Below are 12,164 nucleotides of genomic sequence, written 5' to 3' on the forward strand. Positions count from 1 at the left end.
GTATGTTGAAAAAGTCAAAACTTTACATGGGGTGTCCTTACTTTTTCACGTGACTGTGTGTGTGTGTATGTATATATATATAAAACTAAAGAAGCACATTAACCTTTTGACATGACACTGACGTCATGTGCATAAATTATACCATATATATTTATATATTTAAAAGGGTGCGGTGTGGATGTGTGTGTGTGTGTGTGTGTGTGTGTGTGTGTGTGTGTGTGTGTGTGTGTGTGTGTGTGTGTGTGTGTGTGTGTGTGTGTGTGTGTTTTGTGCGCGTGAAGCCTATTCTTTGACTCCAATACAATTCCACACCACTGGCTCAATTTACACCAAATTTTGCATATATGATGGGGGTGTCACGACAAGGGCACTAAAAAAATCTCACCCCCAATTCTCCCTACCCCCCCCCCACCCACTCCCCCCAAGGAAATTGTTCGTTTTGTGTACCTTTGAAAAATCATAGAAAAAAATCCCCCGGCTAGCCAAACTACACCCAATTTTGCAAATGTGCTGGGGGTAACCAGGGTCAAGTCATGGGCCTAACCCTAACCACAACCCTAACCCCACCTGCCCCTCCCCACCCCCCCCCCTCCTATCCCCACTTTGCCGTAAGGAAATTCACTGTATGCACATGTGTATGTCTGAAAATTATAGAAAAGCAACAGCTGGGCCTCCACCAAGTAAGTTTTGCACACATGCCGGGGGGTACACAGGGCCAGGCCATGATCATACAACCCCCTCCTCACCCACAAGGAAATTTTCTGCATGTTTGTTTGTTTGTGTGAAATCATAGAAAAAAACGGCTGGACCAATCTCCACTAAATTTGGCAAAAGTGCTGGGGATACCCAGGTTCAAGTGATTGGCATGATCTTCTTGATGTTTTACTAAATTCTAAATAACCCGATCTGGATCAGGTGACACAATTTGCATTTAATAAAAAGGAGTAAAGAAAAAAATCCGTGTTGCAAATGCATATTTGACTGGGATTTATGTGCAAAACGTCTGTGAGTTGCATCATTATTGTGGTGTAGCAGGTTATGGCAGGAATTAGTTGTTATTGGCAGGAATTAGTTGTTATTGGCAGGAATTAGACTGGGTTACCGGCAGACAATGGCTGACTCTTTTCAAGAGGCACTAAGGAACTTTTAATGTTTGCCGGTGAATGCTAGCACACACATCATCCAGCCTAGCAAAAGCCACCTCAAACACTGCGTACTCATTGATGCAACACCCTGTTCAGGAAGCACGGGATTACGCTGTATATTTATTGGGCCTGGAAACAAATCAAAACTACAAACCTCAAAGGCGAGTAGACTATATCTGAGCTAACAGATCAGCGTAGGAAACAGTTACATAGCTTGATCGCAGTGAAATGTGGAAACAAATACATGTTAATAAAATCAGTAAATAAATCCAAGAAAAGCAAGCTATTACATGACCAGCCTATGCACATGATTACCACATTGCAGCACAATCATCAAAACAAACTCAGCAATTACACCGATGATGCATCATTGTATGGACAAACCAACCTCTGCCATCTTGGGATTCCAGCCGCCGTGGCCATTTTGCATTTGTTTCAGAACATCATGGTCGAGTTGGCACTGGACAGTATCTCCGACCCTCAGTACTCGATCACCCAAAACACCTCCACCACTGCTTTCGTGCCTTTCCATTGTATTTGGATGCCCTACCACAAAAAAGGCCCATCACGAGGTACAGTAGTTAATAAAAAATAAAAAGAGGTACTGTGACGTCTTTTCTATCCTATGACTCTTACTTTTAACATTGCAATTATTTGTTGATATTTCAATGTTCACCCTGCCAGCTGACCCACAGGTAGTGGGCAAAAAAAATGGAAACACCAATGTAAAGTCACTTAATAGGGTGTTGGGCCACCAAGTGCAGCTAGTGCATGGGGGCATTGCCATCCTGGGAGACACCCCTATTAAATGCTGCAACATGGGGTGAAGATGATCACTCAGCACCATTAAGTAGCGATTGGCATCGACCTTGCCTTCTATGGGAATGACTGCACCCAGACCAAGCCAGGAAAAGCTCACACCATTAAAGAACCACTAGAACCCTTCATTGTTGGAACCAAGCACTCAGGGTTGTAGAGTTCTTTAGGTTGGCACCACATGCGCACTTGTCTGTTTGTCAAGACTCAAGAACATGGCGAAGGATGATTCCTCTGACCATGTCACATTTCTCCACAACTCGGTAGTCCATTGCCTGTGCTCTTTGCACCACTGGATTCACAAACGTGCATTGCCAGGTGTGATGAGAGGTTTGTGCACTGCAACCAAACTAAGGTATTCCACTCTGTTGAGTTATTGGTGGACCGTTTTTGAGGAAACTGGCTGCTCGTGTTCCAGGTTGAAATTTACAGTGAATTGATCTGCAGTTGCTCGCCCGCTTTGCCTTGCACTTCAACTTAATGCATGGATATCGCGATGCTGGAGTATGCGCTTCCATCCACTGTTGTCCTTTGCTGATGATGTCTTTCCATCGAAGTTCCATGCTGACTGACATCACCTTAGTTAGACACGTTGATCGTGAAACATCAGCAAGTTGAGGTGGCCTTGTCAATGAAGCTCCTGCCAAACGTGCCCAACCAATCACCTCTTTCAAAATCACTGAGGTTTCCTCTTGCAGCCATGCTAGCCATAATTATAGGCAACCAGGCCTGTGCAGCATTTTTATACATGACCCTAAGCATGCTGGCATGTTATTTGCTTAATTAACACATGGGCCACACCTGCATGGAAGCCGTTGCTTTCAATATACTTGGTGTCCCTCATTTACCCAGGTGTTTCCATTTTTTTCTCCACTTCCTGTCTGTTCCATGAAAACTGTTAAAAGTGCTTCTGATCTTACCCAGAGAGGGTAGGTGATCACGGTAGTAAAAGCCCCCAGGACCATCAGAAATGCAGCGCAGGTCTACTTTTCCCTTGTGACCGAGGCGATAGACGTTTGTAGTACTACCATTGGCCCATGTTACACATGCTACACTTCGTCCTGTTTCGGTCTCCCATCCACGGATATCCACGACCTTCCCAGTCTTACCCTCACCACCTGGAGAAAGGCAGATTATAATAAACAATGTTAGAGGGCAGATGGGCAGCAGAGAAAGGGGGAGAGGGCAGGGTGCGGTGGAGAAAGGGGGAGCGGGCAGGGTGCGGTGGAGAAAGGGGGAGCGGGCAGGGTGCGGTGGAGAAAGGGGGAGCGGGCAGGATGTGGCAGAGAAAGGGGGAGCCTTGCAGGGTGCGGCAGAGAAAGGGGGAGCTGGCAGCGGGCGGCGGATAAATGAGGAGAGGGCAGGTTCTGGTGGGAAAAAGGAGAGCGGGTAGGGAGCAATGAAGAAAGGGGGAGGGTTTTCAATCCCCAATCTAGTAAGCTATTTTACTAGACACCCCAAGGTGAGGCCTTGTAGAGTAGCTGGTTAGGTAGCTAACTGGATTGGAAGCTGGATTAGTGTTAGGAAGCAGAGGGAGGATGTCTGGTGCGAAGATGTAAGTTGTGGGGTACCTCTGGGATCAGTACTCGGACCATTAATATTCATAATTTACATCAACGGTTTGGATAGTGAAGTCAAGAGTCGGCTTTCTAAATTTGCAGATGACACAAAGCTTGTGGGGAAGGTAGATAGCAGAGAGAGTAATGATCAGATTCAGGAAAGTTTAGATACTTTCATAGATTGGGCAAAGGATTGGCAGGTGTAGTTTAACATGGAGAATTGTAAGGTGCTGGCGATGGGTAAGAATAATGAAAATAGAGATCACATGATGGAAGGGGCAATTTTGGAGCGTGTCACACAGCAGAAGGATCTGCGGGTGGTAATAGATATGGGGGTTAAGCGGACAGCACAATGCCAGGCAGCTATAGGTAAAGCAAACAGGGTTTTAGGTTATATTCACAGGGAGACAAATTATAAATAAAAACAGGTCGTTTCAACACTGTACAGGAAGTCAATTGATTTCTCATCGAGAATATTTTGTGCAGTTTCGATCATCACATTAATTATATGAGCTCCGCTCTCTTTTATTTAAGAAGAGGTTATTGTAATCGGAGCAAAATACCAATACATGTAATGTGGAGGTGATGGAGCAATGTGACAGTTGTGAAAACAATGCAATTACCAAGTCACATGCAACCTCTGTTAGTTGCACACACCTTCTACTGGCCACCGTTATTGTCACCTTTTTGTGGAGTTGGCCGGAGAAAGCTTTTGGCTCAAGTCTTTCACGAACATCCAGGCCTGATGTTCGACTGAGCAGATTAGAGCCCGAATTTGTAATTTGTTTACGGTGGTTGCAACAACTCCCCTCCTGTTTGTGAAGGACACCGTGGGATATTTAATGTCCACCAAATGTTGCTAACAGAGGAGACTTCCAGGTAAACGACCATCCAAGGGACAGAATGCCGGTTTATAGCTGGGCCAAGATTCAAACCCAGGCTGGAGAGCTTAGGTGCGAGTGTAGGTGCACAAATTGCATAACCCTTCATTAAGAGTCTCCAGTAAATTGTTAAGGTACTTGCCATCCTGATTGCCCCAATCCCAGTCAGTTCCTCGTAACACCGTCGCTCCTTGGAAGATTCCACGTAGTTCAGTACGGTCGAGTCCCGCACGTGCCGACACGAGCTCTCTGCACATGCACACAATCAACGAATTAAACATCTGCTGTGTTAACGCATGCGTCTGGCATCTCATGATTCAATACAGGCAACAAAACCCACCAATACATTGTACAGCTCCACCAAGGAAGATAACCATAAATAAATAAATAATCAAGATTCAAAAATGCCACCACTCAGGACGACCTCTCGGCAGTCAGTTGGAAAAATGATCGATTTCAATCCATCCTGATTGGATGGTTCCAGATCAGAAGTTCTCAGAAGGTTCCATCCAGATCAGAAGTTCTCAGAAGGTTCCAGAAGGTTCCATCCAGATCAGAAATTCTCAGAAGGTTCCAGAAGGTTCCATCCAGATCAGAAGTTCTCAAGCAATTCCAAAAGCCTCGTTTGAGAATATTACGTGCAAAAGTTTTCCAAGCAGAAGAAACCGTTGACCACACAAGGCCTAAACTTTTCAAAGCTTTACAGACCAAAATCCAACGATACGGCTGAAATGTAAAGGCCAAAAGATAAGCCTTATCCTTCATCAATTACAAACATTCCACTAACTGCAACTACTGATGTATTGAACCAATGAACCGAAGGAAATTATTTGCTTAATCAGGTCCATTTCATCATGTTGTAGCGGTTACCGCTGGATGTACATAATCGCCTTGCACCGGCCAGAACACGGCCAGACGCGCCTCTCCCGGGCATGCCCGGACTCACTGTTCCCGGGCACGCCCGAACCTCCCGGGCACGCCCGGTCTCGTCTTTCCCGGGCATGCCCGCTCTCGCCTTTCCAGGGCTCGCCCAGAGCGTCCGGGCATGCCCGCTATCGCCTTTCCAGGGCTCGCCCAGAGCGTCCGGGCATGCCCGCTATCGCCTTTCCAGGGCACGCCCAGAGCGTCCGGGCATGCCCGCTATCGCCTTTCCAGGGCTCGCCCAGAGCGTCCGGGCATGCCCGCTATCGCCTTTCCAGTGCTCGCCCAGAGCGCCCGGGCACGCCCAGCCTCGACTTGCCAGGCCGCAGCCAAACACGCCCGGGCAGGTCCAGACTCGCCTTTCCAAGGCTCGCCCTTGATACCCGGGCATGCCCGGTATAGCTTTTGCCGGGCAAACTTCCCGACATAAATGTGTATATATATTGTTGCCCGAAAAACGGGCTTGTCAGAATACCTGAGCTGTTTTGTTTCAATAAAGCAACTCGGACGAATTCCGTCTTTGGTCGCGTCAATTCTTTCGACTCGCGTTGGAGCGCAGTTCCTTCATTGGTGACCTACCGACATGGATACGGCAGTGACGCTTAAACTGCCTACCTTCTGGGAGACTCACGCGGCTGTTTGGTTCGCCCAGGCGGACTCCCAGTTCGCCCTGCGAGGCATCACCGCGGACGACACCCGCTTCCACCATGTTGTGGCGGCGCTCGGCTCCGCCACCGCGGCCCGTGCCTTGAGCCTCCTCCAGCACCCGCCGGCTGCTGACAAATACGACGCGCTGAAGACGCTCCTCCTCGGCGCTTTCGCCCTCTCACCGGCAGCACGCGCACGGCGCCTGCTTGACCTGCCCGAGCTCGGCGACACGCGCCCGTCCGAGCGCATGGACTATATGCTCTCGTTGCTCGGCGAGCACTCTCCGGCATTCCTGTTCCGGGAGCTGTTCCTCCGTCAGCTGCCTAACCCGGTACGCCTCGCCCTGGCTGGCACGTTGATCACGGATTCCCGCGCCCTCGCCAGGGAAGCCGATAAGATCTCCTCGGCGGGCCAGCACATCGGCGCGGTTACCTGGAGTCCGCCGCCGTCCGAGGCGACGCCCACGACGCCCGAGCGCCCTGCGCGGTTGGAGGCCGAACTGCCGGTGCAACTGGCGGCCGCCACGCCGCACCGCCCGCTTCCGACACGACGGCCGGGGCCTCCACCTGACCGGGCGTGGTGTTATTACCACGCCAGGTTCGGACACAAGGCTCGGACGTGCCGGCCCCCGTGCACTTTCGGCAGGTCGGGAAACGGCCGGGCCGGCGTTCATTCCCAGCCATGAGCGCCGGCCACTCGGGCAACTTGCTGTTTATTCGGGACAAAGCGTCTGGACGGCGTTTCCTGTGCGACACCGGCGCCCAACTGAGCGTCATACCTGCCTCCGAGCAGGACAGGCTGGACGCAGTTTGCGGCCCCTCTTTGGTCGCTGCTAATGGCTCGGCCATACGCACTTTCGGCCCACGCGTCGTCACCCTCTGCTTCGGCAGCCAGCGCTTTCAATGGACTTTTGTTACCGCCAGCGTCCCCGTGGCTTTGCTGGGCGCCGACTTCCTCTGCGCGCACGGGCTGCTGGTCGACGTCAAACGACGTCACCTTGTCCACGCCGAGACCTTCAGCTCCCTGGCGTGCACAATGAGCAGCTCCGCGCCGACCGAACTGGCGTGCGCCCTCCCGGCAACGAACGAGTTCGCTCGCCTGCTCGTGGAATTCCCGGCCCTCACGCGGCCGACGTTTTCGGCCGTCGCGGTGCGGCACGGGATCGAGCACCACATACCCACTACGGGCCCGCCGGTCTACGCCAGGGCCCGCCGCCTCGACCCAGCCAAGCTCACCGTGGCAAAGGCCGAATTCGACGCGTTGGAGCACCTCGGCATCGTGCGGCGCTCCGATAGCGCGTGGGCCTCGCCACTGCACATCGTGCCAAAGCCGGGGGGTGGATGGCGCCCGTGTGGCGACGACCGCCGTCTCAATGACGCTACCACCCCCGACAGGTACCCGATCCCGCATATTCAGGACTTTTCCGCCCGTTTGGCGGGATGGGTCATCTTTTCGAAAATTGACCTGATACGGGGCTACCACCAGGTACCTGTCCGGGCGGCCGACGTCCCGAAGACGGCCGTCATCATGCCGTTCGGCCTGTTCGAATTTTTGCGGATGCCGTTTGGCCTCAAGAACGCGGCCCAGTTGTTCCAGCGCTTGATGGACGGCGTGCTGCGCGACCTGCCGTTTCTTTTCGTCTATCTGGACGACATCCTCGTCGCCAGCACGTCCCGCGCCGAGCACCTCCTCCACCTCCGAACACTGTTCGGTCGCCTCAGCGAGCACGGCTTAATTGTCAACCCGGTCAAATGCCACTTCGGCGCGACGACCGTTGACTTTTTGGGCCACCGCATCACCAAGACCGGGGCCGTGCCGCTGCCGACCAAGGTCGAGGCCATCACCACGTTCCCGCGTCCCCGTTCCATCAAGGCCCTCCAAGAGTTCCTCGGCATGGTGAATTTTTATCACCGATTCGTGCCCCGCGCTGCTCAGCTCATGCGGCCCCTTTATGAGGCCCTCCGGGGCAAGCCGGCCAAGCATGACATTGTTTGGTCCGCGGCCATGGACGCGGCCTTCGCCAGTGCCAAACGGGCCCTCGCCGACGCAACGCTGCTGGCTCACCCGGTGCTCAACGCGCCCATCGCCCTCACTACGGACGCCTCCAACTACGCGGTGGGCGCCGTCCATGAGCAATGGGTGGACGGGGTTTGGCAGCCACTCGCTTTTTTCAGCCGGCAACTCCGGCCGAACGAGTTAAACTACAGCACGTTCGACCGCGAGCTGCTCGGGCTATTCCTGGCCGTTCGCCATTTCCGACACCTCCTGGAGGGCCGCCCGTTCACGGCTTTCGTCGACCACAAGCCGTTGGTCTACGCAATGGCTAAGGTCACGGAGCCGTGGTCGGCCCGCCAGCAGCGCCACCTCTCCGCCGTGTCGGAGTTCACCACGGACATCCAGCACGTCGCCGGCAAAGACAACGCCGTGGCCGACTGCCTTTCGCGGGCCAGCGCGAACGCGGTCCACCTTGGCGTGGACTTCACGCTCATGGCGGCCGACCAGACCACCGACGCCTCGGTGCAGGCACTCCGCATGGCGGACACGGGCCTCCGCCTGGCCGACATCCCCTTCGCGGGCACCGTCCTGCTCTGCGACGTCTACCAGGGCCAGCCTCGCCCCATCGTGCCCGTTTCCTGGCAGCGCCGCATCTTCGCCTCCATCCACGGCCTTTCTCACCCGGGCCGGAAAGCTTCTCAGAAGCTGGTGTCGGCGCGTTTCGTCTGGCACGGCCTTCGACGAAACATCCGCGACTGGGCCAACGCCTGCACGGCCTGCCAGCGAGCCAAGGTCCACCGCCACACCCAGGCCCCGCTGGCACCTTTCGCCGTGCCTGAACGGCGTTTCGACCACGTCCACGTGGACCTGGTGGGTCCCCTGCCCCCCTCGCGGGGGTTCACCCACCTGCTCACCATGGTGGACAGGACCACCAGGTGGCCGGAGGCCGTGCCCCTCACCTCCACCACCACCGCCAACGTGGCGCAGGCGTTCATCGCCACCTGGGTCGCGCGCTTCGGCGCACCAGCGGACATCTCATCCGACTGCGGCCCACAGTTCACGTCTGAGCTTTGGGGCGCGGTCGCCCGTTCGTTGGGGGTCACGCTGCACCGCACCACGGCCTACCACCCCCAAGCCAATGGGTTGTGCGAGCGGTTTCACCGCTCCATGAAGGCCGCACTCATGGCCGGCCTTCAGGACGACGGTTGGGCCGACCGGCTGCCGTGGGTCCTTTTGGGCCTTCGCACGGCCCCCAAGGAAGACCTCCAGGCGTCCGCCGCCGAGCTCGTCTACGGCCAGCCACTCCGCGTCCCGGGCGAATTCGTGCCTGACGCTACCAGTCCCTGGTCCGCCGCTCGCCAGCGCTCAGACCTCCAGGAGGCCGCCCAACGATTTGCCCCCGTGCCGACGTCCCGCCACGGTGGCCCCCAGTCCTACGTCCCCCCGGCGCTTCGCACAGCGGAGTACGTCTTTGTGCGTCATGACGCGCACCGGGGGCCACTCCGGCCGCCGTACGACGGGCCCTTCCGGGTCCTGCGACGGGGCGACAAGTCTTTCATCGTCGACTTCGGCGGCCGGCCGGACCGGATTTCTGTGGACCGCCTCAAACCGGCGCACATGGACGTCGACCGACCACCACGGTTGGCCCTTCCTCCGCGGCGAGGCCGCCCCCCGTCCACAGTTCCCCCCGCTCGACCACCCACCACCACGTCAGACCCCTCCCCACGACCCTCCAGGGGTCGCTTCGGCCGGGTCATCCGGACCCCCCTTAAATTGACCCTGCCGGTGCAGGTCGATTCTGGAGGGGCGTGTGTAGCGGTTACCGCTGGATGTACATAATCGCCTTGCACCGGCCAGAACACGGCCAGACGCGCCTCTCCCGGGCATGCCCGGACTCACTGTTTCCGGGCACGCCCGAACCTCCCGGGCACGCCCGGTCTCGTCTTTCCCGGGCATGCCCGCTCTCGCCTTTCCAGGGCTCGCCCAGAGCGTCCGGGCATGCCCGCTATCGCCTTTCCAGGGCTCGCCCAGAGCGTCCGGGCATGCCCGCTATCGCCTTTCCAGGGCACGCCCAGAGCGTCCGGGCATGCCCGCTATCGCCTTTCCAGTGCTCGCCCAGAGCGCCCGGGCACGCCCAGCCTCGACTTGCCAGGCCGCAGCCAAACACGCCCGGGCAGGTCCAGACTCGCCTTTCCAAGGCTCGCCCTTGATACCCGGGCATGCCCGGTATAGCTTTTGCCGGGCAAACTTCCCGACATAAATGTGTATATATATTGTTGCCCGAAAAACGGGCTTGTCAGAATACCTGAGCTGTTTTGTTTCAATAAAGCAACTCGGACGAATTCCGTCTTTGGTCGCGTCAATTCTTTCGACTCGCGTTGGAGCGCAGTTCCTTCAATGTCATATTAAATTCACCCACCTGCATTTTTAACATGTGTCCAAATTACATTTATAATGTACATACAGTGTAGTTGCACCTGTCTCGTTATTATCATCATGTGCACATTTAATCTCCTGGATAACATACGATTGACGGTTTTTGATTAGTATGTGGGTGTACTGTACAGGGTTTTTAATTGGTACGTGGGTGTATACACTGTACGTGGTTTTAAATTGGTATGTGGGTGTACTGTACAGGGTTTTCAATTGGTATGCGGGTGTACTGTACACGGTTTTAATTGGTATGTGGGTGTACTGTACACGGTTTTTGGTATATGGGTGTACTGTATGTAGTTTTAAATTGGTATGTGGGTGTACTGTACACGGTTTTTGGTATATGGGTGTACTGTATGTAGTTTTAAATTGATATGTGGGTGTACTGTACACGGTTGTTGGTATATGGGTGTACTGTATGTAGTTTTAAATTGGTATGTGGGTGTACTGTACATGGTTTTCGATTAGTATGTGGGTGTACTGTACAGGGTTTTTAATTGGCATGTGCGTGTATTAACTGTACGTGGTTTTAAATTGGTATGTGGGTGTAATGTACATGGTTTTTGGTATGTGGGTGTACTGTACAGGGTTTTTCATTGGTATGCCAGTGTACTGTACAGGGTTTGGAATTGATACGTGGGTGTATACACTGTAAGTGGTCTTTAATTGGTATGTGGGTGTACTGTACACGGCTTTTGGTATGTGGGTGTACTGTACAGGGTTTTTAATTGGTATGTGGGTGTACTGTACACGGTTTTTGGTATATAGGTGTACTGTATGTAGTTTTAAATTGGTATGTGGGTGTACTGTACACGGTTTTTGGTATATAGGTGTACTGTATGTGGTTTTAAATTGGTATGTGAGTACTCACTGTATGTGGTTTTAAATTGGTATGTCAGTGTACTCACTGTGCATGGTTTTTAATTGGTACAGCACGTGGGTGCACTCACTGTGCATGTTGTTTGATTGGTACGTGCATGCACTCACTTTACGGGGTTTTTAATTGGTATGTGGGTGTACTGTACACGATTTTTAATTGGTATGTGGGTGTACTGTACACGGTTTTTAATTGGTATGTGGGTGTACTGTACACGTTTTTTAATTGGTACATGTGAGTGTACTGTACAGGGTTTTTCATTGGTACATGGGTGTATACACTGTAGGTGGTTTTAAATTGGTATGTGAGTGTACTCACTGTATGTGGTTTTAAATTGGTATGTGAGTGTACTCACTGTACATGGTTTTTAATTGGTATGTGGGTGTACTGTACACGGTTTTAATTGGTATGTGGGTGTACTGTACATGGTTTTTAATTGGTATGTGGGTGTACTGTACACGGTTTTTAATTGGTATGTGGGTGTACTGTACATGGTTTTTAATTGGTATGTGGGTGTACTGTACACGGTTTTTAATTGGTACGTGGGTGTATACACTGTACGTGGTTTTAAATTGGTATGTGGGTGTACTGTAAACGGTTTTAAATTGGTATGTGCGTGTATTAACTGTACGTGGTTTTAAATTGGTATGTGGGTGTAATGTACATGGTTTTTGGTATGTGGGTGTACTGTACAGGGTTTTTCATTGGTATGTCAGTGTACTGTACAGGGTTTGGAATTGATATGTGGCTGTATACACTGTAAGTGCTTTAATTGGTATGTGGGTGTACTGTACACAATTTTTGGTATGCGGGTGTACTGTACAGGGTTTTTAATTGGTATGTGGGTGTACTGTACACAGTTTCTGGTATGTGGGTGTACTGTATGTAG

The 12,164-nt window shown here is 52.9% G+C and overlaps 1 protein-coding gene across 2 annotated transcripts in view; it reads right to left on the bottom strand.

Moving 5' to 3' along the window:
* Positions 1 to 12,164, bottom strand: part of MIB2 (MIB E3 ubiquitin protein ligase 2) — a 71,162-nt gene that overhangs the window by 40,994 nt on the left and 18,004 nt on the right. The window contains exons 4-6 of one of the 2 annotated variants that reach the window (XM_068121238.2): positions 4,544 to 4,650; positions 2,882 to 3,079; positions 1,534 to 1,691 (exon numbers count right to left, since the gene is read on the bottom strand). In XM_068121238.2, the coding sequence (XP_067977339.2) occupies positions 1,534 to 1,691; positions 2,882 to 3,079; positions 4,544 to 4,650 (463 nt within the window). The remainder of the gene's footprint in view (positions 1 to 1,533; positions 1,692 to 2,881; positions 3,080 to 4,543; positions 4,651 to 12,164) is intronic. The other variant, XM_068121239.2, reaches the window with a different exon arrangement.

The sequence above is a fragment of the Myxine glutinosa genome, chromosome 6 (assembly GCF_964187855.1).
Source record: "Myxine glutinosa chromosome 6, kmMyxGlut1.1, whole genome shotgun sequence".
Taxonomy (NCBI): domain Eukaryota; kingdom Metazoa; phylum Chordata; class Myxini; order Myxiniformes; family Myxinidae; genus Myxine; species Myxine glutinosa.